Here is a 27,348-nt window from a genome sequence, read left to right as displayed (position 1 = left end):
AATGGTGGTAGCTACTTCCCCACTTTCCTCGGGATCTCTAAGTATCAGTGATAGTAGAAGTGTCTCGCACACTGACCTTAACGTCCATAGTGATGAACTGCGCGCCGAGACTCTCAATCTGCTCGCGCACGGCGGGGCGCGTGTCGAAGGCGCGCACGGCAGCGCCCATGCAGCGCGCCTGCGCCGCCGCGGCCAGCCCCGCCACGCCGCCGCCCACCACCAGCACGCGGCACGGCGGCACCCGCCCCGCCGCTGTCATCTGACCTGCGACGACAAATTACCGTCTAAGTCCGTTTTCACATTATCCGATCCGATATCGGATGTTCGGAAGGATTTTAATGGAAAACGTCCAAGATGGTGCCTGTAATGTATATCGGATAGGATAATGTGAAAACGCCCTAAGAGTCTCTAAACAATTGAAATAAGCTTCTCAATTACCTATGCTAAATAGACTAAACTCCTTTTAAAATGTAAATCAGAGTGGCATATACTCCATACCCCTAGGAAACCATTGATACTGGATACTGGATAGGCATGGCACAAATGATATAGAAAATTTCTCGGTTTGTGGCTTTTCTAGCAAGATTTTAGTCCCATATAAGCTTTTGGATCTGGATTATAAAGGATCGTATGGCGTCAAAGAAAACCTACCCATTATCAAAATACACACTGTATAATCGTCTAATACATGTTACCGGTTAACGCTATGCTTAGTACCGTGTGCTAGACCGTATGATTTTCCCGTAATACAAATGTGGATGGTGTATTACCAGAGAAAAATCTAGGAAAGTTGGCGGCGGCCTCGATGACGGCGCGATAGCCGGCCACGTTGGCCATGGAGCTCAGCGCGTCGAACGCCTGCGCGCGGCTGATGCGCGGCACGCAGTCCATCGCTGACAACAAAAAACTTTGATTAACGACAAATAAACAACTAATTCATATCTTGTGGGAAGAAATAGTCAACCGTATTGTCGCTGGTTTTATTCATACTATCACTTTAGAATGCATGTTTAGGGTTGTAAGTTGGCATGTAATTGATAACCTTCGTTTTCCTTCACCTATCGCGCCACTTAATCGTAATTAGGTTCAGGTTGGCTGCACCAAACCGTCTGACACTTTAAAGTGCTCGCAGATATTTATGCAGAAGCTCCTTCCAAAGGTCTTTAAACGACTTGGTGTTTCATCCAAGAACCTTGAAAGTTCTTGATTGCAGCCAAAAAAACAGTTAATATTTACATACCTAAAAGAAATACAAACCTAACCAATATTCATTGATCTTCAGGCCCGGATTTAGGGATATGGCACTTCAGAACTTTGGGTGTCCCCTTCTGCCATCAAAACTTTTGCTAGGATGCCTTGACCCCTAAACCTTCTCAGTTGGAAGAATTTTGTTCCTGATCATCGTAATTACCAAAGAGGATCGAGTATTATAGAGAGTTACTGTCGAAGTAAAATGTGTAATCACAGTGCATAGACTGCCATCTCTTGACACAGGCTTGAAACTTTTGAACCTCAGTTTTGACAATTTGGCCCATATTCTTAGTCTGATATGTTTTAAAATGTCAAATATTAATAATAGCGCCATCTAGCTGACCGTACCCCAAAGGTGTAATGCCATCTAGGTCACCGTACCTTTTTCTGTATGGTACTGAGGTACGTTTTTTTCTTAGACTTTATCTGTCTATACGGAGTTATATATGTCTTTATAATTACTAAATTAACAATTTACAATTACAGTGTTTTATTTATCGTAATAATTACAAAAATTCATCTTACCAAACGCATTAATCTTCTTGCCAGCAAGTTTCTTGATTAAATCTTGGTTTTGTGCAGGATATAAAAATGAGATTAAAGTACTTTCATCCCTTACATTTGGAAGTTCATTGTCTAAAAGTGGACGGACTTTTAGAACGATATCTGAAACAAAAAGCAAACAAGTTCTCACTGCCGCCTCTGACCGAAAAATGTAGGTATTTAGCATATAATTAATGGTAATACATAAAATCTTTCTGCTACTGCAATTCAAATCGTTTTTGTTAGATGTGAAGGTCGATATTTGACTGATTCTTGTAACAAATGTTTATCAGAAAATACTGCATTCGTGGCCTAAAATGTCCATATTTGTACAGCGCTCTAAAATGTAGTTATAGTCATGTTAAAGTGGAATACAAAATACCTGTATAATTAAGTGCAAAAGTGCAATTTAACGTGAATTATTGAAGAAAAAAGTATGGTACAGGTAAGTATGCTCGCTTTTCCCAATGATCAGGCGTCTAGGAAAAACATGCAAACAAGAACATTTTCGTTTCCATTAGGTGGTTTGTCAACGTATGTAGATACTTAGATATAGCAATCAAGTATAATGGTGTGAACTGACAGAATTGTTAAGACTTCATAAATTCTGAGCAATCGCAGCATTGCTAGGGTTTCTCAAGACGCAATTTGTGGAATTAACTTTTCGTCTTTACAGTGATTTTCTTTTGTCAGTAACTGCATGTGTAAAAGAAAATTAGGAAATAACTTTCTAATTTCTACCTACATAATTATTATATGAGTAGGTACATAAAATTGATAGCATGAGTGCAGCAATACATTATATCGTCACTACTTTTAAAAAATCTCGTATCTCACGCTGCTTCTCAAAGTTAAAACGCAGTAAGTCTATATGCATTCCTACTTACTACAATTTCCTTTCATTGACAGACGAAGATACAAGTTTTTTTAAAAGTAGTGACGATATCGTGAATTCGTATAGCTGCATCCCTATTGATTCGGTCAAACTGTGTTTTTTGAAAAAAAAAATCCAAATAAAAATAAATGCGGTTTGATACCTTGGCGTAAGGTGCTTTGCGCACACTAGCGTCCCCTCACCCCCACCTGACGCAACCCCCCTTTTTACCCTAAAATATGTCCCAAAATTCAGTTTTTTTTTAATTTTTGGGGAAAGTATACATTTTAGAAAAAAGTTGTCAATGAAAGAAATAATGCTCATAAAATTTCCAAGAAGAAAGGTCATATAATATTTTTTGATATCATGCACTATTTTCATGTTATCTACATATATAAAAGGCAAAGTCCTGAGTGACTGACTGACTTAAATCAAGGTAAAGCCCAAACCGCTGATGCTAAAGAAAATTTGACACGTAGGTTACTTATAATGTCTACAAACCCGCTAAGAAAGGAATTTTCAAAATTCATCCCCTAACGGGGTGAAATGAAAATATTTTATACAAAGAAACCGACGTATCTTTTTGAAAAACTATCCCCCTACCAAGAAAATCGATATCCCACGCGAGAGGCAATAAAGTTAAATCTAAAAACGTTTAAGCATAAATATGCAGGGTTTAAGGGTAGCTTTAGGTACGCTGCCTCAAAAGTATGGAACAATATACCTCCACCCATAAGGCAAAAGCGGTCTCTGATTACGTTTAAAAAGCACTGCAAGCATTTCATATTTAATAAACAAAAGGAAATGGCAAATGTACGTACCTAGAGGTATGAAAAATGGCTAAACACAGAACTTTTATGTTTTTATTGTATAAATCGTTTTTATTTCTTTTCATTGGTGCTTAATAGTTATTTGTTATACAAGGGGGCAAAGTTGTATTTTAACGCCGAGTGTGGAATTGAAAAACGAGCAAGTGAAAGGATTCTATAGTTGAACCACGAGCGAAGCGAGTGGTTCGAGAATAGAATCCTGAACTTGCGAGTTTTTTAACACACGAGAAGTAAAATACATTTGCACCCGAGTGTAACACAAAACTTTTCCCCTCACTATAGCGAGGAAACTACAACGCAAAAAATGCGTTTATCACTGCTTCCAGTAGTTCCACAGGTGGTAAATCATCTTTATTACTAGATTCACCTACTTTTATCCATTTTAAAGCAGTTAATTTGACTTTATTCAAGGTCAAATTACTTTACCCACTAGTGGATAAAATGCGTTTTTACCCGCTGGTATTAAAGGACAAAACACGTGTTTCTGAGCTAGTGAGGTGAAAAATGTATTTTTTTTTTTTTGGAGCTAATTTTTAATTTCATTTAACTCGAAATATGTAGTTTTTATTATGGTTTGGGCTGAAAAACAGCGCTGCAGTGTCACTCACGTTGGGTCGACGCTGTTCAGCATCATGCTGACGCTCAAACCATTTGTCACAACAACAAATGTTTAGAATGTTAAGTTACAGTAAGATTTAGTTTAGGTATTAAGTTTATAGGTTAAGTAACTTGTTTAATCTTTTCCTTGTACTCCGTGTTGTGGCAATAAATGCATTTTCTTTCTTTCTTTCTTTCTTTCAAATGGGTCTCCAAATTTCGTATGAGGATCTACCTTTATTTTGCGAATATGAGCTTGAAACTTCGTATAATGACTATAAAGGTAAAATTAAAATGGAAAGAAACTAATTTCAGCGTTTTTGGATTTTTATCCTTTAAGAGAGTTAAAATGAGGCTGGCTGAAGTTTGTATGGGGAATAAGTTTTATTTCAAGCTACAGGCTTGAAACTTGATAAAATGGTACTTCAGAAGGGCAAAAACTAGTAGCTTGATAAACTTTGTCAAAATTCTGAAATTAAACCACTAATACACATATATGACTGTTTCATTAAGTACTGAGTTATATCGAACTTCAACAAGCTAATGCATGAATATGGTAAGTGCTACAAAAAAATTGCATATAACTTTTTTGTCTAAAATTTAATAAGAATTAATTCTTTCATAGACACTTTTTCCCTAACTCTGATACTTTTCTCAAAAATGAAGAAAAACCGTAAAACGGGACCTATTTCGTGCTAAAAGGGGGTGTTGCGTCAGGGGGACGGTAGGGGACGCTAGTGTGCGCAAAGCACCTTACCCTAAGGTACCATACTAGATTAAAATTTTGCTGGATTTAATTTTTTTTAATTTCCCATACATTCGAACACAACTTGACCGAATCATATCGTCATTACTGAATTAATGTGTGTGTAGTGTTTTATTTAATCCACATGGCACAAGTTTTTATTACATACATTATGAATATTGAATATATTTAATCTGTCTTAAGAAAAAGGAGGGCATGTTGTCTATGATCATATTTCTACGATGCTGTAATATCAGCCTATGAGTTGTAATATGAAATAGTTACCAGATTGTTGGAATGTATCCTTAGTAGAGGTAATTTTGGCACCAGCCTCCTCATACAACTTGTTGTTGAAGTTGGCCGAAAATCCAGCATTGTCTTCGACATTAACACTAAAACCTTTTTTTACTAATTTGCTAACTACTGCTGGTACTACGGCCACCCTGTAAATATATTGCTTTATGTATTTCACTCTGCTGTAGTACTTACTAATACAAACATAATTATATTGCATGCTTGTTTACTTATTCAATTATAACTTGATATCACAATGATTTATATTAATTAAAAATAAATCCAAATATTTTATGTTTGTAAATATAGGTAATATTTAACTTTGAAAAATCTTTGTTTACTACATACTTCTGAAATCAGTTTCAAGGGCGGATCCAATCTACCTAGGGGGGGGGGATCACGTGGTCAATGTGTCTGCCCAGCCCAGGGCGTCAGGTGGTGAATTTGTATGGCCAACCTAGGCTCCAGGGGTGGTCATAACCCCATGCCCCCCCCCCCTTCTGGATCAGTTTGTTGAATTAAGTCTTCATTTTAATTATAACAATAATAATTAGCTAGGCACTTAATGATTAGAATACATAGCAGTTTTTTAATTAATAATACCTTCTTTCCTCATTCCAAATTTCTTTAGGTATGCCAACAGTGAGTTTCTTGTATGGTACTCCAGGAACAGTCGGAGGAGTGGAAGAGGAGCTGTAGAGCCGCAGGTGCCATGATGGTGGAAGCGGCTTGCATGCTCGGAGAATCCTGGTGCAGCCACACATTGTCACTGCTGGAAGCAAGCAAACAAACAATTATTATCACTCATCTTGCATCATAAACACTTATCAATAACTAAACTATGGTAAACTGAGCACTCTGCAAACTTGCAGAGGGAGCTTTGAAATTTCAGTTTATAAGTAATTTTTTTTATATATGAGATTTTGGACAATATGCAAAACTACAACAGTTCTAGCATAGTTTTGAGCTTCTAAGGAGGAGATAAGTGACTGTTGGCTGAGCTTTTTCGTTCATGCCCCTCTATCAGCTGTTATACATATTTACCTACTATAACTCTAGGTAACAAAGCAATTCTAGTCTGAGATGAAATTACAACACACAAGACAAAAAATTAGGTCAAACAGACTAGAATGTAGGTCTTATTTTTAGCTCTAAATACTTATGAAACTACCAGCATTGTCTGAAACTACCTATGTACATACTAATATATTTTTACTTCTTTTTTAAAGAAAAGATTGATTGGTATGTATTCTTTTTAATATTGAACCAGGTCAAACAGGCCAAACAGAGCTATTGTGATAACCCTTATCATTAACATAAATATCATCTCTTTTTAATAACACAACAGAAAAATTTAATAAATTATATTTCATCAATCTAAATTATTAAATCATTTACTCAATGCTACCCCCAAAAATTTCCAAAAAAAGAAAAGTATGTACATATTATGTATTAGTAATTACGTACTGTATTTAGTTACACTAAGAGAACTAAGACAAACTTCAATAATATAAAAAAATGGTTCAGAAAAGTTTTGAACGGAACTTATATACCTTAAATTAACGTCCGTTGAATAAAACTACCACAATAAGAAGCCGGGTAGAGTTCAATAACTCGCTCGCAAAAATACGCAGACATATGATTTATATTACATTGCAAATTCAAAAAAACACGGTTTGCTACTCGCTGGAGCTGTAACATGTAGCTAATCTAAAAATAACAGTCACTAGTGTAGAGATTATAAGTAGCGTATGCGGGAAAACATTACTTACCCTAATGAAAACATAAAAGCCGAAGCTCTGAATATTGGTCCACGTCGCAACGCCGATAACCAGCAGACCAAGCTAAGCCAGCGGCTGCCGGCCGATTGCTAAATTCCCGCTACTCTCGCTCGCGTATCTACAGTTTCGCGACAGAAAAGTTGATTACTAGTGACGTGCATGGCAGTTTAAACTACATGTCGATACTGCTACACTACAAGGGCTACAGCTGATATCTACCTTCATTTTATATTAGTTCCTATTATTATAGGACAACGCCAACCTTGGACTCAGCATCATTTATCTTAACGAGAAATATTATATCAAAAATGATACAATAGAAATTTCTAGTATGGTGTTAGCTTAAAAGTCTCATTTTTTTGAGTAATCAGTTAAGTATATAATTTAGACGTCGACATTGAGTGCATTTAGTCTGGGACCAAAGGACCTGTTTTTGGAAAAGTTCTCGACATCTCTTCGAAATACCTATAACAGGTATGTATACTATGTATGTGTTCCTCGTTGTCTCCAGATTGCGAATTGACCTGTTTTAGTTTAAGGAGAAGGGCACGGATCGAAAAAAGGTAAAACAGGTCAATTCGTAATCTGGAGACAACGAAGAACAAGAGATGTCTACGAAAATCGTGAAGCAGACGACTTTTGGTCAAATTGGCTCTAGGCTATTTTTAAAACCGTAAGGAGCGGCGTACGGTCGATCGTGTGAAAGGTGGTCAGCAGTATTCGCGTTGTGGACGCAGCTATACCTAAGTGTGAATGACACAGAGATATTTTAAATTGTGCGCGCTGTAACCCCAGGGTACTCCTTGCCGAGGCTCTTGTATTTATTACGTTTCAAAATTTTGGCACTAAGCCGTTGCGCCCGTGATATGATTTTGACAAACTCACCGGTGCAAATATTGTTTTAAAAGTCAAACTTTGACCAAATTTTGACCTTTACTTAACCCGAAGCGTTGCTAACAAAACTGTTGCTAACTTTATTATCTTGACCCAAAAAATTAAATACTTCTTGGCCTAACTCTATCTCGGAAGATTAATGTGGTAACATCGTATCGTATGGTCATCCCTTTTAGAGCAATTTGTGTGAGAAAACGGAATGATAAAACGATGTCGCCATTTTTAGGGTTCCGTATCTCAAAAAGGAAAAACGGAACCCTTATAGGACCACTCGTGTGTCTGTCTGTCCGTCTGTCACAGCCAATTTTCTCCGAAACTACCGAATCGATTAACTTGAAATTTGACACACATATGTAAACCTGTGACCCAAAGACGGACATGTAATTTAAATTAAGAAAATTCAATTATAGGGGCCACTTTTGGGGGGTAAAAGTGAAAATTAAAAATCAAATTTTCTACAACTATATTTTGTTACATATTAGAGATGGGCTGAATATGGACTTTGCCGAATACGAATATTCGGCCGAACATTCGGTTCAGCTCTTACCGAACCGAACATTTGGCCGAATATTCGGTTACGCCATCTTTTTAAAGCGAATGTTAATTTTAATCTTTAAAACTATGAAATGATTGATAATGGTTATACATACTACAACTTATATTCTTATGATTTAGTGGATAACTAAAACTTAGTTAAAAAACAACTCTGAACTCTTCTCAACTCTTAAACTACGGTTTTTTAACTTCTTTAAAAACAATTGTGTTTATATATTGACGCATTTTTAGTAGTTCCTTAGAAAGCTACTAAAATAGGAGCTTATTATCCAATGGAATACGTAAGATCTTCATTAGTTATTTACTTTGTTTATTCGGTAAATATTCGGCAATGCAACCGAATTATTCGACCGAATACGAACATAGAAAAACTTGCCGAATATGCTGAATAGGGGGCGTCCATTAATCGCGTCATACGTTTTTGGCTTATTTTAGACCCCCCCTTCCCCCATGGTGATCTTTGGTGATATTTTCAGGACCCCCTCCCCCCCTAGCCAATATGACGTGTAATTTTTTGGCAACTTAAGTAGACTTTTTTCCAACCAACGAATCAACCAAATCTTGGCGCGAAATTCAAATTTTCTATGAGAATTAAACCTCTGCCCCCTCATTTTTAAGGTTCTGTACCTCAAAAAGGAAACCACTGAACCGAAACAACTGAACCGATTAACTTGTTTCCTGGCACACATATGTAAACTTGTGACCCAAAGACGGGCATGTAATTTAAATAAAATAAAAAAACAACTATAGGGGCCACTTTTGGGGGGTAAACGTGAAAATTAGGAATCAAAGTTTTTTGAAATAGTTTTTAGCGTGTTACATATCAAATAAAAGGGCGTTAATTGGGCCCCACTTTTTTTCATGCCTAAATTGGACTTAAAAGAAAAAAACTCAAATTACGAATTTCACTCACTGGGGCTGCAAGGAGTTACCAAATCTTTTGAAAGTGTCGAGTGTGTTTGAATATTATATGTACATTCATTTTTGTTTCGTCTTTTTAGGGTTCCCTAGTCAACTAGGAACCCTTATAGTTTCGCCATGTCTGTCTGTCTGTCCGTCCGTCCGCGGGTAATCTCAGTGACCGTTAGCACTAGAAAGCTGAAATTTGGTACCAATATGTATATCAATCACGCCAACAAAGTGGTAAAATAAAAAGTGGAAAAAAATGTTTAGTTTGGGTACCCCCTCCTACATGTAAAGTGGGGACTGATTTTTTTTTCATTCCAACCCCAACGTGTCATATATTGTTGTATAGGTATTTAAAAATGAATAAGGGTTTACTAAAATCGTTTTTTGATAATATTAATATTTTCGGAAATAATCGCTCCTAAAGGAAAATAGTGTCCCTCCCCTCTAACTTTTAAACTGTATGTTTAAAAAATATGAAAAAATCACAAAAGTAGAACTTTATAAAGACTTTCTAAGAAAATTGTTTTGAACTTGATAGGTCAAGTAGTTTTTGAGAAAAATACGGAAAACTACGGAACTCTACACTGAGCGTGGCCCGACACGCTCTTGGCCGGTTTTTTATAAATTGTTCAAAATATCGATTATTTTATTTTCAAAAATGACTTAGCGCCTCCGGAAGGCGCTTAAGCTCTGCTTGTGATGTAAGGAACCCTTGCAACACGAGTCCAACTCACACTTGGCCGGTTTTTAAGTGTTATGGCTCGTCTATGATTCCGCCAACGTCAAGGTTTAGGAAGGCACGCGTTTTTTGAAGACAGTTGGCCGGTGAGCTCACATTTGTCAAATTTGCCGCCTTTTTTCAGTGCCATGATTAGGTTGACCGTCTATAACCGACTGTCCGTGTACACGTGATGAGGGCAAACTAAAAAAATCTTTGAGAATTAAAAATAACCGACTGCACACAGCTTTTTTTTCTCACTTGATGGTCTCATCGGAAGATCAGCGCTGGAAGCCACCAGCAACACGCTGAGATGAGGCCATTTCGTGGCACTTAATTCCTTTCTGTTTGTGTTGTAATGTGTAATTAATCTTGACTGTGTTCACGAATAAATTATATTCTGTTCTCTTTGCACTGCACAACGCAAGTTCTGACTGTAAAAGTTGATATAAAAATAGCTCAGAAATATGTTTTTTTCTTTACGTTAGTGTAACAAAAAAATACACGTGATATGTTCCTAACCCCCCACCCCCCATGGTGATATTTGGTGATTTTTTCATGACCCCCTCCCCCCCCTATGCAGTATGACGCGATTAATGGACGCCCCCATACCGAATATTTACCGAATATTCGGCCCATCTCTATTACATATCAAATGAAAGAACTTTTTATAAGTATTTCAAAAATATTTTTTTTAATAATTTTTAGTAAACTAATTTTCAAGTAATTTAAAAACATAGGCAAAAAATGACCATTCCCCCTTATCTCCGAAACTACTAAGAGTAAAATTTTCAAAAAAATACACGAGATAGTTTTCAATCTATACATTTCAGGAAAACGTATTAGAAATCTACAGTAAAGCGTAAAGTCCGACTGTAAAGAAAAAAACTTTAATTACGAATTTCACTCACTGCCGCTGCAAGGAGTTACTAAATCTCTTGAAATTGTGTGAGCACGTTTGAATATTACATGTAAACTTATTTCTGTTTCGTTTTGTTCAAAATATCGATTATTCGCAAAAATTACTTAAGTTCCTACTAAAAAGGAGGCGCTTAAGCCTTTCTTGTAGTGTTCCGTACCCTTCAACGCGAGTACAACTCGCACTTAGCCGGTTTATTTAATATGAACTTTTTTTGCCAGTCTGTATTTTATGAATAATGTTATCGTCTAATATTGCTTTTGTACAGACCGAAATGCACGTTGATGACTGAAGGCAAAAGAAGTTGCGATCTTTCTCAGTTCTCTTTTCTTTTCGATTTTTTTTCAAATCGCGGCTAGGAGACAACGACAGAGGCAAATAGGTTACTGCGCAAGTAAGTTGTTCGTGCGCGCATACACTAATCTGATAGTTTTGACAGATGTCAAATAGTTACACTATCGATATTTAACAGTGTTTGCGCATCACTAATAATCAGCAACTCAACTTTAGACTTTAATTTTATCTGGTTCGGTTGTACCAATTAAATAAACGAAACGAGCTCTCATTGCTGTTCATTCTACACTTAGTGCCATTTCTAATCGGCAGCGGTAATATTACAGTTAAAAAATGTAAGAAAATTGTTGTACATAGCATAATAATTTCATTTTAAATACAGCGGGTTGATGTCCTAACGCCCGTCTCCTGCAAATTTAAAGTTGTTGAAGAGTTATTCACATTGGCCGTCGCCAGGGACAATCCGGTTTATCGTTTTATTTTTTTCCAGTTGGGTCGTTCGTCCTGCCGAGACGTGCACGAGTTATTAATTCGTACCGGCTCACGCCACACTGCTTGCACCCGCTTAGAGGACAAGAGAAATGGCCAGTAACAACAGCAAACGTTTATTTAAATTTGTGTCTGAACACATAACACATTCCACCAGAAATTGTAAGTGTTAATTAAATATGTTTCCAGTATTTATGACTATGGTTAAGCAATAATTCTGATACCAAATCTAAGAATTTAGATATTATGTTCCCTGTGTTACACAAATATTATGCCGCCGCCGTGTAAGGTTTTTATTATGCTAGATGGACCTGTCGACATTTTAAATATGACTTGTCATTATATAGAAAAGCATTATATTCATAATAATACTTAATTTTTTTTTTCCTTCAAGATGGGACTGCTAAAAGGGTGGTGGCAGCCAAACCTGTTGTGGAGATGGATGGAGATGAGATGACCAGAATTATATGGGCTATGATCAAAGAAAAGCTTATATTTCCCTATGTGAAGGTATGTAAATATTAGCATGGCATTAAATACTAATAACCTTAACAAAGAGGATTTTTATCTATGGCATGCACAATAAAAAAAAAAAATATATGTTTTTTACTTTAAGGCTACTTATAAAAACAAACTTATGTGGTAGGACATTCTGTGTAGCACAGATCACAGGTTACACACACCCCATGCAAGTATGTAGTGTACTATGAGTTACATGTTTGACGGCAATTAATTAATGTTGCAATTAACCATGCATGAGGAGCGCTGGTGGCCTAACGGTGACACAATGAGTTTTTTGGAACTTATGTGCGAAATGTCATTTGATATTTGGCAGTTGCTTTTCGGTGAAGGAAAACATTGTGAGGAAACTGGACTAATTCCAATAAACCCAAGTAACCCTTTGGGTTGGAAGGTCTTCAAAAATCTTGGGATTAGTTGTCACAGCAGACCCCAGGCTCCCATGAGCCATGGCGAATGCCGGGATATGGCAAGGAGGATGATGCAATTAACCATATATTTATATTGGGTCAAATCAACATGAATTCATACACTATACATGCCTCGCAGTGAAAAGGGCTTACAGGCTTTGTATCACTATCCGTAAAACAATTAGGGTTGGTTTGCATCTACAATCTGTTTGTTAAAAGTGTTAAAACGTTCACTGAACTTTATTGTATGGGAAGTTCTTTAGACCTCTGCATGATGTGTTAACTTAAGTAATTGTCACACTGAAGGTGGTATATCTATTAATTAACATTTCTAGCATCTGCATTGCTTTTATCATCTGTTTATTTTTTATTTTAATAATATTCTGTATTTGTCGCACATCAATCATCATTGTTACGTTGTGTCAAGTCCCAGTGTGTTGTTTAACAGGATTTAACACATTCACCGTGCAGATGGGTTAAAAGCTGTAGGTAGGTTTTGGAATTTAAAAAAAACCGGCCAAGAGCGTGTCGGGCCACGCTCAGTGTAGGGTTCCGTAGTTTTCCGTATTTTTCTCAAAAACTACTGAACCTATCAAGTTCAAAACAATTTTCCTAGAAAGTATTTATAAAGTTCTACTTTTGTGATTTTTTTCATATTTTTTAAACATATGGTTCAAAAGTTAGAGGGGGAATTATATTAATATTATCAAAAAGCGATCTTATTCATTTTTTAATATCTATCCAACAATATATCACACGTTGGGGTTGGAATGAGAAAAAATATCAGCCCCCACTTTACATGTAGGGGGGGTACCCTAATAAAACATTTTTTTCCATTTTTTATTTTTGCACTTTGTTGGCGTGATTGATATACATATTGGTACCAAATTTCAGCTTTCTAGTGCTAACGGTTACTGAGATTATCCGCGGACGGACGGACGGACAGACAGACATGGCGAAACTATAAGGGTTTCTAGTTGACTACGGAACCCTAAAAATACATGTACAGTAGTGAAAGAATTATCCTTTAACTCCTAACCATTGAGGAGTTGACCTTCCATCATCAGCTCAGTTGATTTTTAGTGGTTCCTAGTGATATTATATGTATCAGTCCGAATACATGTACAGTAGTGAAAGAATTATCCTTAAACTCCTAACCATTGAGGAGTTGACCTTCCATCATCAGCTCAGCCACATAAAATTATTACCATCAGACGTAAATACTGGTGTACCTTTGAAAAATAGACTAAAAACATTACATGTGCCTATAACATTTGAAGAGTTCCCTCGATTTCTCCAGGATCCCATCATCAGACCCTGACTTGGTGCCAATGGGACCATCTCGGGGTTATACCGGTTCGATCAAAAAAAAATTTTGAAAATCGGTCCACGATTCTCGGAGATATCGAGTAACATACATACAAAAAAAAAAAAATAAAAAAAAAAAAACATTCAGTCGAATTGAGAACCTCCTCCTTTTTTGAAGTCGGTTAAAAATGGTTACAACACAGTGTTAACTACATTAACTCTGGGTTTGATCGAGAGTATTGGATCCTATGTAAATTTATGTATCCTATAAAATTATTAAATGTACAATATCAGATTCCATTAACAATATTGATGTGATTATTTTAACTCACAATTAACCATAGTACTTAGTATGGGGTCAAATTACTATCACTTTGGGAATTACCATATCACATACATTTTGGAATAATAATTTATTGTAAATATGTATGTATATTTATTCTGTAAAACCTATGGATATTATGCTAAAAATTATACACATTACACATTTAAAAAAGTCAAGATAATAAGGTACTATGTGAAATATGAGCCATGCTGCCAAATACTGATATTATAATTATATAGCCAGTAATAAACACATGTTATCTTATGAGTCGGTATAATGACTTATTAATTTTAGTGGTATTATTAATATGCACTGCTTTTTAGCATCATATACCTATGCCTACTTATCATGCGATGAAAAAACAAGCAGGTTCAACTGAGTAGTGTCATTTTGCTATCTTGCATAATCAGCTTGATGCAAATACAACTAGTGACGCTCAAGTACTTGTGATTGCAAGTTATCTAATGTATGTGACTCGCTTATCGCATTTTACTGGAGCAATGTTACATTATCTGGCCCAATTATGTGTGTATTTATACATGCTTATTCTACCTCCTGGTAGTAAGTGTACACCAGTCATTACGTTACGTTATACGAATATATACGCAAAAAATGAGGCAAGATATATATACACATACGACTACATATGTATTATTATATCATACCCTATTTTCCTGTAGCGCCTGATGCTAATGAATAATGCCCTTAGTAGACCTTGTAGATGGTTGGCACCCAAATTGCACTTATAGTCTCAGCCAAGGTCACCTTAATCTTGGACTGACAGAGTTTCCAGCCATGTACGAAGTGCTTTAATAAAAGGAATAAACTATATGTACATACATACATATAATCACGCCTGTATCCCATAAAGGGGTAGGCAGAGCACATGAACTACTAAGATTCAGTGCCACTCTTGGCAAAAAGGTGTTAAAAGAAATCCAAATTGTGACATTGCATTTTCCAAATTAAAAACCTCCAATCACTGATTGATAAATTAAACATCCTTGCGTTATCCCGGCATTTGCCACGGCTCATGGTAGCCTGTCCGCTTTGACAACTAATCCCAAGATTTGGCGTAGGCACTAGTTTTACGAAAGCGACTGCCATCTGACCTTCCAACCCGAAGGGTAACTTAGAGCTTATTGAAATTAGTCCGGTTTCCTCACGATGTTTTCCTTCACCGAAAAGCGAAAGGCAAATATCAAATGACATTTCGCACATAAGTTCCGAAAAACTCATTGGTGCGAGCCGGGGTTCGAACCCGCGACCTGCGCGCTTTAAATTAAATAGTATTAGTAGAGAACTGACCTGAGGTAGATACTTAGACCGCATAGCAATAGTTAAAAAAACATGCCTGGATTTCATGCAGACGTTCAATTAAAATAATTAAAGAATAACCTTTAATGTAACCTCTCATTATAAGACACAAAGCAGCTGCAGAATATCAATATAACAATATAATTTCATTTTGGATAGTTATCGTCAGTAAAGTGTTACCAGTACAAGTAGCTACACCTAAGCTATAACCTGAGCTTTTTGAAGGTTAAAGGTACAATTACGAGGATTCGTGCATCTCAATACAAAAATGCCTACCTACCTTCATGGAGGTTATTAAATAATAAGCATAGCTCTGAATATCAGTATTTTGTACATCTTTGGCATATTTAAGACTACAGTAATGTATTTGTTTCATGTTCTCAAAAGTTTTTCTGCTCCTGATTTATATCTAGGTACTTACAATAAAACTAACTATATTATATAGCTTACCTATAATGACTGTATTTCGTCCCGACGTTTTGATCCCTTAGGTAGAGCGTTCGTGGTCAACGGGTGACCATAGTTTTGTCATAAAAATCATATAATTCAGTGTGGAAATTAAACATAGGAAAACTACTTTAAATCTTATCGCTCATTTTACTTAAAGGAGACATTCATTTATTTTTGAAAAGAAACAAATCTGCATTAAAAGATTTTTTAAAACTCACTCGAACCAACTAAAATTTAAAAAATAAACACTCTTTATTTTATTATACTAATCGTAGTATTAATATTCAGGATAAAGTTTCTCTAACAAACATTTGGTCTTAAAAATAAAAATAATCGTTAAATCTAACATCACCTTTATTTTACTATCAATTTTGTAACACTTAAATTATTTAACTGATAAATTAGCAAGCGTGTACTTCATACGAAGTCTTTGAGTGTTGGAGAGATAACAGACCTGTTACGTGCCAAATATTTTTTAGAGAAACTTTATCCTGAATATTAATACTACCGATTAGTATAATAAAATAAGGAGTGTTTATTTTTTTTAAATTTTAGTTGGTTCGAGTCCATGGGCGAAGCAAGCGAGTTTAAAAAAATCTTTTAATGCAGATTTGTTTCTTTTCAAAAATAAAGGAATGTCTCCTTTAAGTAAAATGAGCTAGTTTAAGGATTTAAAGTAGTTTTCCTCCAGGGCCTGAGTTTAATTTCCACACTGTATAACTATCGCGGTAACCGAAAGAAATAAGTTATATCCTACTCATTACGAGCTGCTACTACTTAGCTAAACAAAATACCTAGGTACCTACCACATACTAACTAAAAGTTGTTGAAAGACTTTTAATAATAATACCTGTCTACCTACACGTGATCTGATCTGACCCTTAGGCAGCATCCCCACTTAGGCGTCGCGTGTCTCGCGGCGCGGAATGGACGTCTCCGCCACGCTGCCTGAATGTAATTCAAAAAACCGGCCAAGAGCGTGTCGGGCCACGCTCAGTGTAGGGTTCCGTAGTTTTCCGTATTTTTCTCAAAAACTACTGAACCTATCAAGTTCAAAACAATTTTCCTAGAAAGTCTTTATAAAGTTCTACTTTTGTGATTTTTTTCATATTTTTTAAACAAATGGTTTAAAAGTGGGGGGGGGGGGGGGGGGACACACTTTTTTCCTTTAGGAGCGATTATTTCCGAAAATATCAATATTATCAGAAAACGATTTTAGTAAACCCTTATTCATTTTTAAATACCTATCCAACAATATATCACATGTTGGGGTTGGAATGAAAAAAAATCAGTCCCCACTTTACATGTAGGGGGGGTACCCTAATAAAACATTTTTTTCCACTTTTTATTTTACCACTTTGTCGGCGTGATTGATATAAATGATATACATATTGGTACCAAATTTCAGCTTTCTAGTGCTAACGGTTACTGAGATTATCCGCGGACGGACGGACGGACGGACAGACAGACATGGCGAAACTATAAGGGTTCCTAGTTGACTACGGAACCCTAAAAACGTCTCCTCAGTACATTTTGTATAGGAAGGACGTAAGACGTCTTATGAGTGTGGATGGTAGCTTAAATTCCTCGCTGTTGAGGATAATTTAAGAGTGACCGGTTAAACAAATATAGAAACCTGTCTTATCCAAACCAGTAAAAAATAACAATTATCACATAAACCTGTCTTATCCAAACCAGTAAAAAATAACAATTATCACATTGCGATAAGCACTATAGACACAAGCAGCCCCCAACATGAGCAATTTATGTTCATTTTACTTTATATATGACGACCTGTATAGGTAGTACTATAAGTACATAGTTATTTATTGTGCATTTTACGTAAGTGCATCATCGATACCATGTTGTACATTCGTACTAATTACACAATAAAATTCGTTTGAATCAAGACTTTGCGTTGAGATACTATTTACGACAATGTTATTTTCGCGATTAGGCTGCAACTCTGCATTAAGGTGGGAAGGCCGCTGGGGCATCGATATCTTCTGCTTCGTTGCGTTATCTCGGTATAATGCCACGGCTCCTGAGAACCTGGCTTAACTCCGAGAATTAGCGTAGGCGTCGACGTCGACGCAGGCCTTGCAGACCTTGTTCGTATTTGTCCAGTTTCCTTTCTTCGCGGTGTTTTATCGAAAAACCTTCCTTCACCGAAAAGCGACTAACAAATGTTAAACGATATGAAATATGTTATACATTTCGCGCTATTAATGAAAATAATTTGGAATGCGATTCGCGCGGCCAAATAGGCCTTTAACGCTAACACAACAGCCGGTCTAGCACAACTTGCGCTCTCGCTCGCGAGTCCATACTTGAAGTCGCGTTTGATGTATGAACTCGCGCTCAACAACGCAAGTTGTGCTAAACCGCCTGGTGTTGCCCTACCTTCAAAAGTATTACTGTTAGATACAGATATGAACCCTCCCTATAATACGATTCTGACCGTCGAGTGTTGTCCGTCAGCTGGACTGCCTGTACTACGACCTGGGGCTGCCGCACCGCGACGCCACGGACGACCAGGTGACCATCGACGCCGCGCACGCCATCCTCAAGCACAACGTCGGCATCAAGTGCGCCACCATCACGCCTGATGAACAGAGAGTTGAAGGTACATAGGTATATATAACAAGGATTACGAGATTACGTTCGTCAGATGATTTCAGTACGTTTGTTCACGTCGCACAGTGTGTTAAAAACCCCAATTTTGTCTCTTTTATTGCAAAATTCTACAGTTAGAAGGTTTTCAACAGTAGACTAAAACTCCGACGGTGCTACTGCTTCTAGTTTTTTTATAAAAAAATATTAAAGTTTGCCTATACCCGGGTCATAAAATTCATAAAAATAATAATTTCTAAAAATCTATAATACTTATTTAAATTTCAATTAAGCCAGTTGATTAGGCGTATAATACCTCACCTTTGTGCAATTTGTTGTTTATTTTCTCTTGCTACTTAAGGAGAAATGTATGTATTTTTATCTTTATGTTTTCATTTTATAATTCGAGAATAACGCCGTATTAGCACATGAAACCAAAACAGAACGATAGCTTACACGTGTTTTTATAAGCCATATTAAAATCACGTGCTAATTCCGCGTTAATCAAAAGATATCATTCATTTAAGTTTTAATTCAGGGCTGTCACCTTGAATACCCGGATGTTACTGAAAGTTATGATCCAGGTCTAAAATGTCAAATGTTCATTAAATTACGTATAAGAAGGCGTACTTTCTACCACCGCTTGTCACTTCCGTAAAAACTAGTGCCTACGTCATTCTTCATTTTTATTTAACAAGTTGTTGGCCAATGTATAGCATTTCATATTTCACTGTGCAGTGTGTTTCTTATAAGAACATAAACTCAAGAACAATGAAAACGGGTCACTTTGTATGTAAATCTACATACAAAGTGACCCGTTTTCATTATCAAGAAAGTGTAAGTTCTAATCTTATACTATTAAACGAGCAATTCTTGTATATTTATTTATTTATTTATTTATTTATTTATATATACCGACGATCTTGGAAACCGCTCTAACGATTTCGCTGAAATTTGTTTTGTGGGGGTTTTCGGGGGTGAAAAATCGATCTAGCGTAGCCTTAGATCCCGGAAAACGCGAATTTTCGAGTTTTCATGAGTTTTTCTTTCGCATTTGTAAACGTAAAATATGGTCCTTAATTTCGCCGCGCGCGCATCGATTCCGCTTAGCTCAGTCGCACGAGGTCGGTCTAATGTACGCAGATAGATCGTAGGTGTCAGGGTTTCGAATCCCGGTCAGAAATTAAGTTTTTGTTTTTTGTCTTTTTTTTTTTGTTTTTGTATTTATAAGAGTTTTTTTTTTTATCTAAAGACGTGATATATTAAAATAGAACCGAGCGAAGCTCGGTCGCCCAGATATTGAACGTTATAAATATTAGTTTTATCACATACAGTTACAAAGCATTAATTGAAGAAAATTGAGATTAAACATGTGATTTTTACACGATTTTTATGAGATCAAGGACGATGTGATAAAGGAATGGATGTACCTAGTACCTACTACTCTTCATTGACTGAACTTAAATTTTCTGAAATGTAAAATTCGCGGCCAGACAGTTGCCCGATTTTGAATTATTTATTCATTAATTTCATAACTTTTTTTAATTAAACTGTATTGCAAAATATAACGTGTACAAAGGCGAACTTAATTCCAGAAGGCATTCTCTACCAGTCAACTTTTGGATTATTGTGGTAAGTAACAAATTTTAAAAGTGATACTGGAAAAATTCAACAGTGATCAACGGTAGTATTTTATAAAAAAATTGGTTCAAGTGGGATTTTAACCCACGACCTCCGAATTGCTGGTCCAAAGCGCTATCAATTAAAAAGAGCCGACCCTCCATCGCAATGATTTCAGTGAGTGTTGATGTTTCTGTCAAAGTGTACGAATTATTTAAAATTGTAAGGCCTTATTAAATAATGACAGTGAATCGATCTACAAGCTTCGAGAGTTTGAAACTGAGTTTGAAAAGTTAATAATCGAATCCGGATATAACTAGCCTAAAGTAACAACCCTAGTCACAAGAAATCCGGTTATAACTAATATCAGTTCTAACTTTTGATTAACGCGGAATTAGCACGTTTTTTTAATATGGCTTATAAAAACACGTGTACGCTATCGTTCTGTTTTGGTTTCATGTGCTAATACGGCGTTATTTCCGAATTAAAAATTATAAACATATTAACAGAAATTCGTAAATTTCTCCTTATGTAAAAAGAGAAAATAAACAACAAATTGCTCAAAGGTGAGGTATTATACGCCTAATAAACTGGTTTAATTGAAATTTTAATAAGTATTATGGATTTTTAGAAATTATTATTTTTATGAACTTTATGACCCGGGTATAGTCAAACTTTAATATTTTTTTATAAAAAAACTAGAATCCGTGGCACCGTCGGAGTTTTAGTCTACTATTCAAAACCTTCTTAACTGTAGAATTATGTAATAAAAACAAGGTGAGACAAAATTGGGGTTTTTAATACACTGTGCGTCGATAAAAATTACACAATACACATCATCACTAGGCCAAGAACATAACCTAAAAACAGTTTGCAGATGGAGAATTAATATGGTATTAGTTTAATATAAACTATTATCAAAATTGAACGAAACTCCCCAATCTCAATATGACAATGGGAAGGCGGGGAAAATCAGGAGCCGACATAGTGTGGTCACCCTACATGATACATTTGTATGAGAAAAGTTATGTCTGAATATCTTTAAAACCAGACAACGAATATAAAATATTAGATGGTGGATATTTAGTAAAAATTTTTACTAAATGTTGAAGTACTTTCGAGTGTCTGGGGTGCTACAAATCTTAAGATATTTACATTTTTAACTTTCTCAAAACGTGTGGACTGAGTGAGCACTTACAAAAATTTATTATAAAAAACCTGACACGTTAGTGGTTCGTTTTGTATTTTACAAATTCCCATTTCACTTTTGCTAAACTATACACATATAATTAGCGGTCTAAATCTTATGTTTTTCATCAAAATTCGGCTTTTCAAAAGTGTGAGGATTGAGTGAGCATAAGAAACTATTTGTAAAAAATTAAATACGTCACTAGGTGATCTAAAATTTATAGAGGTAAGTTGGCATATTTTTTACTAAATGCTAGTATATAAATATTATAATTCAGATATTCAATTGTTTTAGAACGTCAGCTCGCTCCGTAGCGTATCCTAGTTATTCTATTACTCTTACATATTGGTGCTGACAAAGACTGTATTTTTGGCACAGGCACAGGCAGGCCCTGGTTTCATCGGGACCGTGATATGAACACAAATGTACCTACTTTTCATTTCATTCATCAAGTGTATCAGCTTATAATGTATTAATTTAAATTAAACTTTTATCTGAATACAACCATGACCCAAATCTCATAATCTTGTACACTCAACGTAGCACAAGTTCCAATAAAATTAATAAACATCCGTAACGAATATGTTCGTGTATACAATGGTGTAGACTGTATAATGTGCAGTTAAATTTTGTTATGGCTTGGTATATCTCGAGTTCAATTTAGATTTATGATCAAAAAGAAGTATTAGCTAAAATTATTAGTCATGAATATAGGTAAAGTCGTCCAAGTCAAGTTGGTTGTGCATTTCATATGGAGATATAAAGATGTCTAAAATAACCCTCCCTCAGGCTGTGGTATCCAAATGGTTGCCAACTTATGCTTAGCTACATACAATTCAAGTTTTTTCTCTCATTTACTCAAAGGTTAACTGGAAGAGATCCCTCAAAGGTATAAGTTCACCTTTGTACTTCGCATCTCAATGTATGCTATTTTTTAATGTATTTTTGTACAATAAAGAGTTACTACTACTACATACATACCTTCAAAGTCTAGCAGGATCCTCCTCGACTAACTTAATGTCATGACATGTTGGCCTGACTTGTCAGGCCAACATATTGGCTGTGTGCAATGTATGGTGGTAGGCCAGAAGCGACGAAAAGACACATTGTAACCGTAATATAAATCTCTGCAGGCGCCGGTGTTAAGTATAAAATAACATCAACACAATAAACATGTACATTTAGCTTTGCTTTAGATCCCATATGACACATGTCATAGTTGTAACTGTCATAAGATATGCCATAACGCCCATAACCAAAAGGGCATTCGATAGGCATACACATATATTTAATACTAGCTTTTGCCCGCAGTTTCGCCCGCGTTAAATTCGGCATGCTCCATACAAAATTCCACCCCCCATTTCAGGGAAGTGGGGTGTTAGAAAGAGACAATAAGTAGCGAATGTCACTATCCATCCCTTCAACTATCTCCACTTAAAAAATCACGTCAGTCCGTCGCTCCGTTTTGTCGTGAAAGACGGACAAACAAACACACACGCACACTTTCCCATTTATAATATTAGTATGGATAAAGACACTGTTCCTCGCAGAGTTCAAGCTGAAGAAGATGTGGCTGAGCCCGAACGGCACGATCCGCAACATCCTGGGCGGCACGGTGTTCCGCGAGCCCATCCTGTGCGCCAGCATCCCGCGGCTCGTGCCCGGCTGGACCAAGCCCATCGTCATCGGCCGCCACGCGCACGGCGACCAGTACAAGGCTCAGGACTTTGTTGTGTCTAAACCTGGAAAGGTTAGTCTTCATTCTCAAACACCAAAGCATAACGTAACGCGACGCAATGCGTTCGTTCGTATGGCACAGCGGAGGTGACACAGCGTCATCCTTTAATATATTTTTTTTACTTTTAAAAATATGTATGGCCTTCCATTATGCTTAGCATGGTCAGTTACTAAGACAGCTGATGATCAAAATAACATATACTATTTTCAATATTTTTCTGATATTCTTTAACTTCTATAAGTGATGTTGACACAGACAATACGTAAGTTATCAGAATGGACAATTAAGATGCAAAAATCTCCATATAAACAACTTGCCGGTACCTGGCTTCTGGGTGTCTCAACTGGGCAACTTTTTTCTGAAGAAAGCCACATTCACATAGTTCAAATTTATAATTCCATTTGAATTTAAAAGAAAAATGTTATGATGTTGAATCTGTTAGTAAAAACTAACTTGAAAGGTGTAATATGGTGTTGTTTAGATCACGTTCGCCAATTATCGATTATATTATTTAAATGTGTTAGGTGGAGTTGGTGTACACGGCGGCCGACGGCACGGTGGACAAGCGGCTGCTGTACGACTTCAAGGGGCCCGGCGTCGCGCTCGGCATGTACAACACCGACGAGTCTATCCGCGCCTTCGCACATTCCAGCTTCCAGGTGAACTAGCGGTGCTTCGGTTACGTTGCACATACATATACCTACACCCATTTGATTATGATTATTTGATTATGATATGAGCCTCGTCCTCAGCAGATTTCAGATGGATATAGTTTTAGTATTCTAATTTATCTCTCCTTCTTGTCATCTGAAAGTCTGTTTGCCAGTCGGCAAAGGCCTCCTCCAGCCTCCTCCATTCGTTTCTGTCAAGTGCTACTCTGTTCCAGATTACTCCCGCGACTAAGCGAATGTCATCATCCCATCTTTTTAGCTGCGAGCCAGCCTTCCGTTTCCATTTCGTTTCGTTTTGTATCCAACCCCTTGGGTACCATTCAGTTATACTTTTACTCCATTTACCACCTACACCCATACCATTGTCTTATTTGTCCTGGATTTCCTTAGTCCGAAGACACTCAGTAAAATCCACTGAGTTGTCCGTCTGCAGCTTGCAGCTTTCGGGCGTCAATTTTTGTCAGTCACAAAAACATTAAAAATGCCTCGTTACGTGATATTTAATTGCAACAACACAAAAATTATGAACACTCAAGGGCTGAGACATATTTAAAATCACAGGCAAGTAACAACTTCAGTACAAAATCTGACACGCTCGACCCCTATACAAAGATGAACTTGTTTTTTCTATCTAAATCTAGTTCTGTCTTAGGTACCTACAGGCATTCTTAGGTTTAGTGATGTGACATGTGACGTTGTAAAGTCTAGGTATTCTGGTAAATGTATCAAATTAAATTGAAGTGCATCGAAACCAAACCCTCCCAGTGTCATTAACTTGACTTGAACAACAGTTATGCCAGTAATATTATTTTTACAAGCTTTGTTTGTTTAGGTGGCACTACAAAAGAAATGGCCATTGTACTTGTCTACCAAGAACACTATTCTCAAGCGATATGACGGTCGTTTTAAGGACATCTTCGAAGAGGTCTACCAAAGGTATTTATTTTTCTGTTACAGCTAAAAATACGTTTTAACAATGTACATACACTTATTTTTGTGTCTATTTTATTTGTCTTTCTTCTTAGGCTAGGTCTTTTATAAAATATGATAGAAAATAAAGTAAAATGTAAAAACATCTGAAAAAAGGAAACACACAAACTAATGACCCTGATAGAGTCAATGATTATTTTTATCAGCTGTCAGCATCAAAATTGTTACACCAACTTCCTTTTAAACATACAGACAATAATCGAACCAAAAAATTTAAATTTTGAATAACCCCCCGGACTATTGGACCGATATTCATGAAACATAGCTAAGAACACTCCCGACTAATTCAGCTTTCAAACAAAAAAACTAAATCTAAATCGGTTCATCGGTTCGGCAGTTACGATGCCACAGACAAACACACACACACACACACACACACAGACAGACAGACACATCAAACTTATAACACCCCATATTTAACAACAGTTAAAAACTAAACAATATAGACACATTAGAATCTAAATCTGACTACTAAACCTGATTTTGATTACCAGCGACTACAAGAAGCAGTTCGCAGACGCCAAGATCTGGTACGAGCACCGGCTGATCGACGACATGGTGGCGCAGAGCATGAAGAGCAGTGGCGGCTTCGTGTGGGCCTGCAAGAACTACGACGGCGACGTGCAGTCCGACATCGTTGCGCAGGTCTGTCTGCCTACCCATCTTACTTACTACATGCTGAATGCTCATTTTAGGACAGGACACGTGACATACAGTTTAGTCCGGGCTTGCAAGAACTTTGATGGCGACGTGTTGTCTATGATGGCATATGATGGGAGACACATGGGGAAAATACCCTTGTGCACACTTCTTCCTTACTTCTCAGAGAAAAACAAAAGCACATAATATTTGTTTGACTCGATTACGTATTACATACATTGTACAGCTACAGTTACAAAATTCTCATGAGGTTGATTGAATTTACGAGTACCTTCCTTCTGTTTTCTATAATTTCTATTAATAGGCTAGTTTCCTATACTTAAAATAAAATATTTTATGCAGTGCACGAAACAAAGCACCACATAATTAGAAGAAAATTATGGGCAGTAGTCATCTTTAGATATAATTTCTATTTAATAAGTCAAAGAGAAAGATATAAAGTAGATGAATTGACCGTGACGTCACTTCTCAGTATGTCATAGTTCATAGTAATTCCATATTAGCAAATCGTTTTGACAGTTCTTAAAAAGAAGCTGATTTGACTAGTAGGAAACTAGCCTATTATATTACATCATAACATCATTATACACATAATTATTAACATCATCATATTCGCGACCGGTCTGGCGCAATCGGTAGTGATCCTGCCTGCTACGCCGCGGTCCCGGGTTCGAATCCCGGTAAGGGCATTTATTAGTGTGACGAGCACAGATATTTGTTCCTGAGTCATGGATGTTTTCTATGTATATAAGTATTTGTATATTATATATATCGTTGTCTGAGTACCCACAACACAAGCCTTCTTGAGCTTACCGTGGGCCTCAGTCAATCTGTGTAAGAATGTCCTATAATATTTATTTATTTATTTATATTACATCATTATATCTGGCTTGTATATTACTATTTAAGTATGTTTATGTAAGTCTATTTATATTCTCTTATATGTGTATGTTTATTCAATTTGTGTGTTGGAAATTAGAATAATTATGATTTTTTTATTTCGAAGCACGTACTCTTTTTGATTATGTTTTTTTATTTCCGCTACCCAAAGGTTGTCTGGTAGAGATCGCTCTTTAGCGATAAAACCGCCTGTTGTCTGCCTCTATTTATAATCATTTGTTTTGTCTCCACTGTATCTTTTGCTGAGGTGTGCCAATAAAGAGTATTCTATCTATCTATCTATCTATCATAAATCTTTGTACAACATGCACTGAGTTAATTCGATGTTGACTGCAGGGCTACGGGTCCCTGGGCATGATGACGTCCGTGCTGATGTGCCCGGACGGCAAGACCGTGGAGTCGGAGGCGGCGCACGGCACGGTGACGCGCCACTACCGCATGCACCAGCAGGGCAAGCCCACCTCCACCAACCCCGTGGCCTCCATCTACGCGTGGACCCGCGGGCTCATCCAACGCGCCAAGCTGGACAACACGCCCGATGTTGCCAAATTCGCGCTCGCTTTGGAAGAGGTAATCTTTCAACATGCTACTGGCCTCTTTACTAAAGTTAAGATTTCATTGCCGTATAGACCCCTAACCACATATTGGTATAAGTGATGAAAGTATCCATTATGTTAATTCATGCTCTGACTAGGGTCTGGACCACTACAGATATTTGATGTTTAGTACATACTAAAATTTAGTACCTATTTGATACTATTTGGTACCTGAGTACATATATTTGGTACCTCCACTGATATCGAAAAATCGAGCGAATAAAGTGGCCAGACATTCTGACGTCAGGATGTCTGGACCATTTTTGGTTTACATAGTTCTAGACAACACTACTAATTGATATCTTAGTCAATATTTACTACCTATTTGGTACCTGTCAATATATTTTTT

At 36.7% G+C, this 27,348-nt stretch overlaps 2 protein-coding genes across 3 annotated transcripts in view; one reads left to right on the top strand and one right to left on the bottom strand.

Annotated features, from left to right (window-relative positions):
• The window catches only part of LOC125241763 (NAD(P) transhydrogenase, mitochondrial-like), a 30,392-nt gene extending 23,344 nt beyond the window's left edge, over positions 1 to 7,048 (bottom strand). The window contains exons 1-6 of the mRNA XM_048150378.1: positions 6,907 to 7,048; positions 5,738 to 5,906; positions 5,126 to 5,283; positions 1,777 to 1,917; positions 771 to 893; positions 77 to 264 (exon numbers count right to left, since the gene is read on the bottom strand). Coding sequence (XP_048006335.1) covers positions 77 to 264; positions 771 to 893; positions 1,777 to 1,917; positions 5,126 to 5,283; positions 5,738 to 5,898 — 771 coding nt within the window. The 5' untranslated portion in view covers positions 5,899 to 5,906; positions 6,907 to 7,048. The remainder of the gene's footprint in view (positions 1 to 76; positions 265 to 770; positions 894 to 1,776; positions 1,918 to 5,125; positions 5,284 to 5,737; positions 5,907 to 6,906) is intronic.
• The window catches only part of LOC125240604 (isocitrate dehydrogenase [NADP] cytoplasmic-like), a 28,338-nt gene continuing 3,212 nt past the window's right edge, over positions 2,223 to 27,348 (top strand). The window contains exons 1-9 of one of the 2 annotated variants that reach the window (XM_048148563.1): positions 2,223 to 2,239; positions 11,695 to 11,855; positions 12,088 to 12,203; positions 18,504 to 18,648; positions 22,995 to 23,194; positions 23,707 to 23,841; positions 24,686 to 24,789; positions 25,338 to 25,488; positions 26,740 to 26,973. In XM_048148563.1, coding sequence (XP_048004520.1) covers positions 11,786 to 11,855; positions 12,088 to 12,203; positions 18,504 to 18,648; positions 22,995 to 23,194; positions 23,707 to 23,841; positions 24,686 to 24,789; positions 25,338 to 25,488; positions 26,740 to 26,973 — 1,155 coding nt within the window. In that variant the 5' untranslated portion in view covers positions 2,223 to 2,239; positions 11,695 to 11,785. Of the gene's footprint in view, positions 2,240 to 11,384; positions 11,540 to 11,694; positions 11,856 to 12,087; positions 12,204 to 18,503; positions 18,649 to 22,994; positions 23,195 to 23,706; positions 23,842 to 24,685; positions 24,790 to 25,337; positions 25,489 to 26,739; positions 26,974 to 27,348 lie in introns of those variants that run through there. The other variant, XM_048148562.1, reaches the window with a different exon arrangement.

This window comes from Leguminivora glycinivorella, chromosome Z (assembly GCF_023078275.1).
Source record: "Leguminivora glycinivorella isolate SPB_JAAS2020 chromosome Z, LegGlyc_1.1, whole genome shotgun sequence".
NCBI lineage: Eukaryota > Metazoa > Arthropoda > Insecta > Lepidoptera > Tortricidae > Leguminivora > Leguminivora glycinivorella.
The sequence above is the reverse complement of the archived record's forward strand: the minus strand, read 5'-3'. Positions and strand labels throughout refer to the sequence as shown.